Here is a 373-nt window from a genome sequence, read left to right as displayed (position 1 = left end):
CGCAGGCGCGTGGCATTTATTAGACACCAGCTGAGCGGGGACAGCACTTCTGGGTGGCCATGGGAGCAGTGGCCTGGGTGTCAGGTGCCAGCTAGAGCCGGGTGGCACCATGCAGGGGCAGGCAAGGGGAGCCCACCCGGATGGCAGGGCTGGGCACCTCCTCGGGGTAGGAGAGCGCGGGGTTGTCCAGCCCCAGCCTGGCCTTGTCACGGGGAGGGCCCTCGCGCTCCTCCCAGCCCTCGGGGCTGCGGCAACGGTCAGTGCAGCAGAGGGTGGCCCGAGTGATGAGCCGGTCCAGGGGCTGCAGCGAGTGCATCCAGGCGGGGAGGAAGTCCCAGGTCTGCAGCCGTTTGGGCAGGCGGCCAGGGCTGCG

General features: G+C 70.2%; 1 protein-coding gene across 1 annotated transcript in view; it reads right to left on the bottom strand.

Annotated features, from left to right (window-relative positions):
• Nucleotides 1–136: 136 nt before the first annotated feature.
• Nucleotides 137–373, bottom strand: part of LOC104496304 (sodium-dependent phosphate transport protein 2A-like) — a gene marked incomplete at both ends in the record, with an annotated part of 4,038 nt that continues 3,801 nt past the window's right edge. The window contains 1 exon segment of the mRNA XM_010139392.1: nucleotides 137–368. Within this exon segment, the coding sequence (XP_010137694.1) occupies nucleotides 137–368 (232 nt within the window).

Source organism: Buceros rhinoceros, unplaced genomic scaffold (assembly GCF_000710305.1).
Source record: "Buceros rhinoceros silvestris isolate BGI_N320 unplaced genomic scaffold, ASM71030v1 scaffold20757, whole genome shotgun sequence".
NCBI classification, from domain to species: Eukaryota; Metazoa; Chordata; class Aves; order Bucerotiformes; family Bucerotidae; genus Buceros; species Buceros rhinoceros.
The sequence above is the reverse complement of the archived record's forward strand: the minus strand, read 5'-3'. Positions and strand labels throughout refer to the sequence as shown.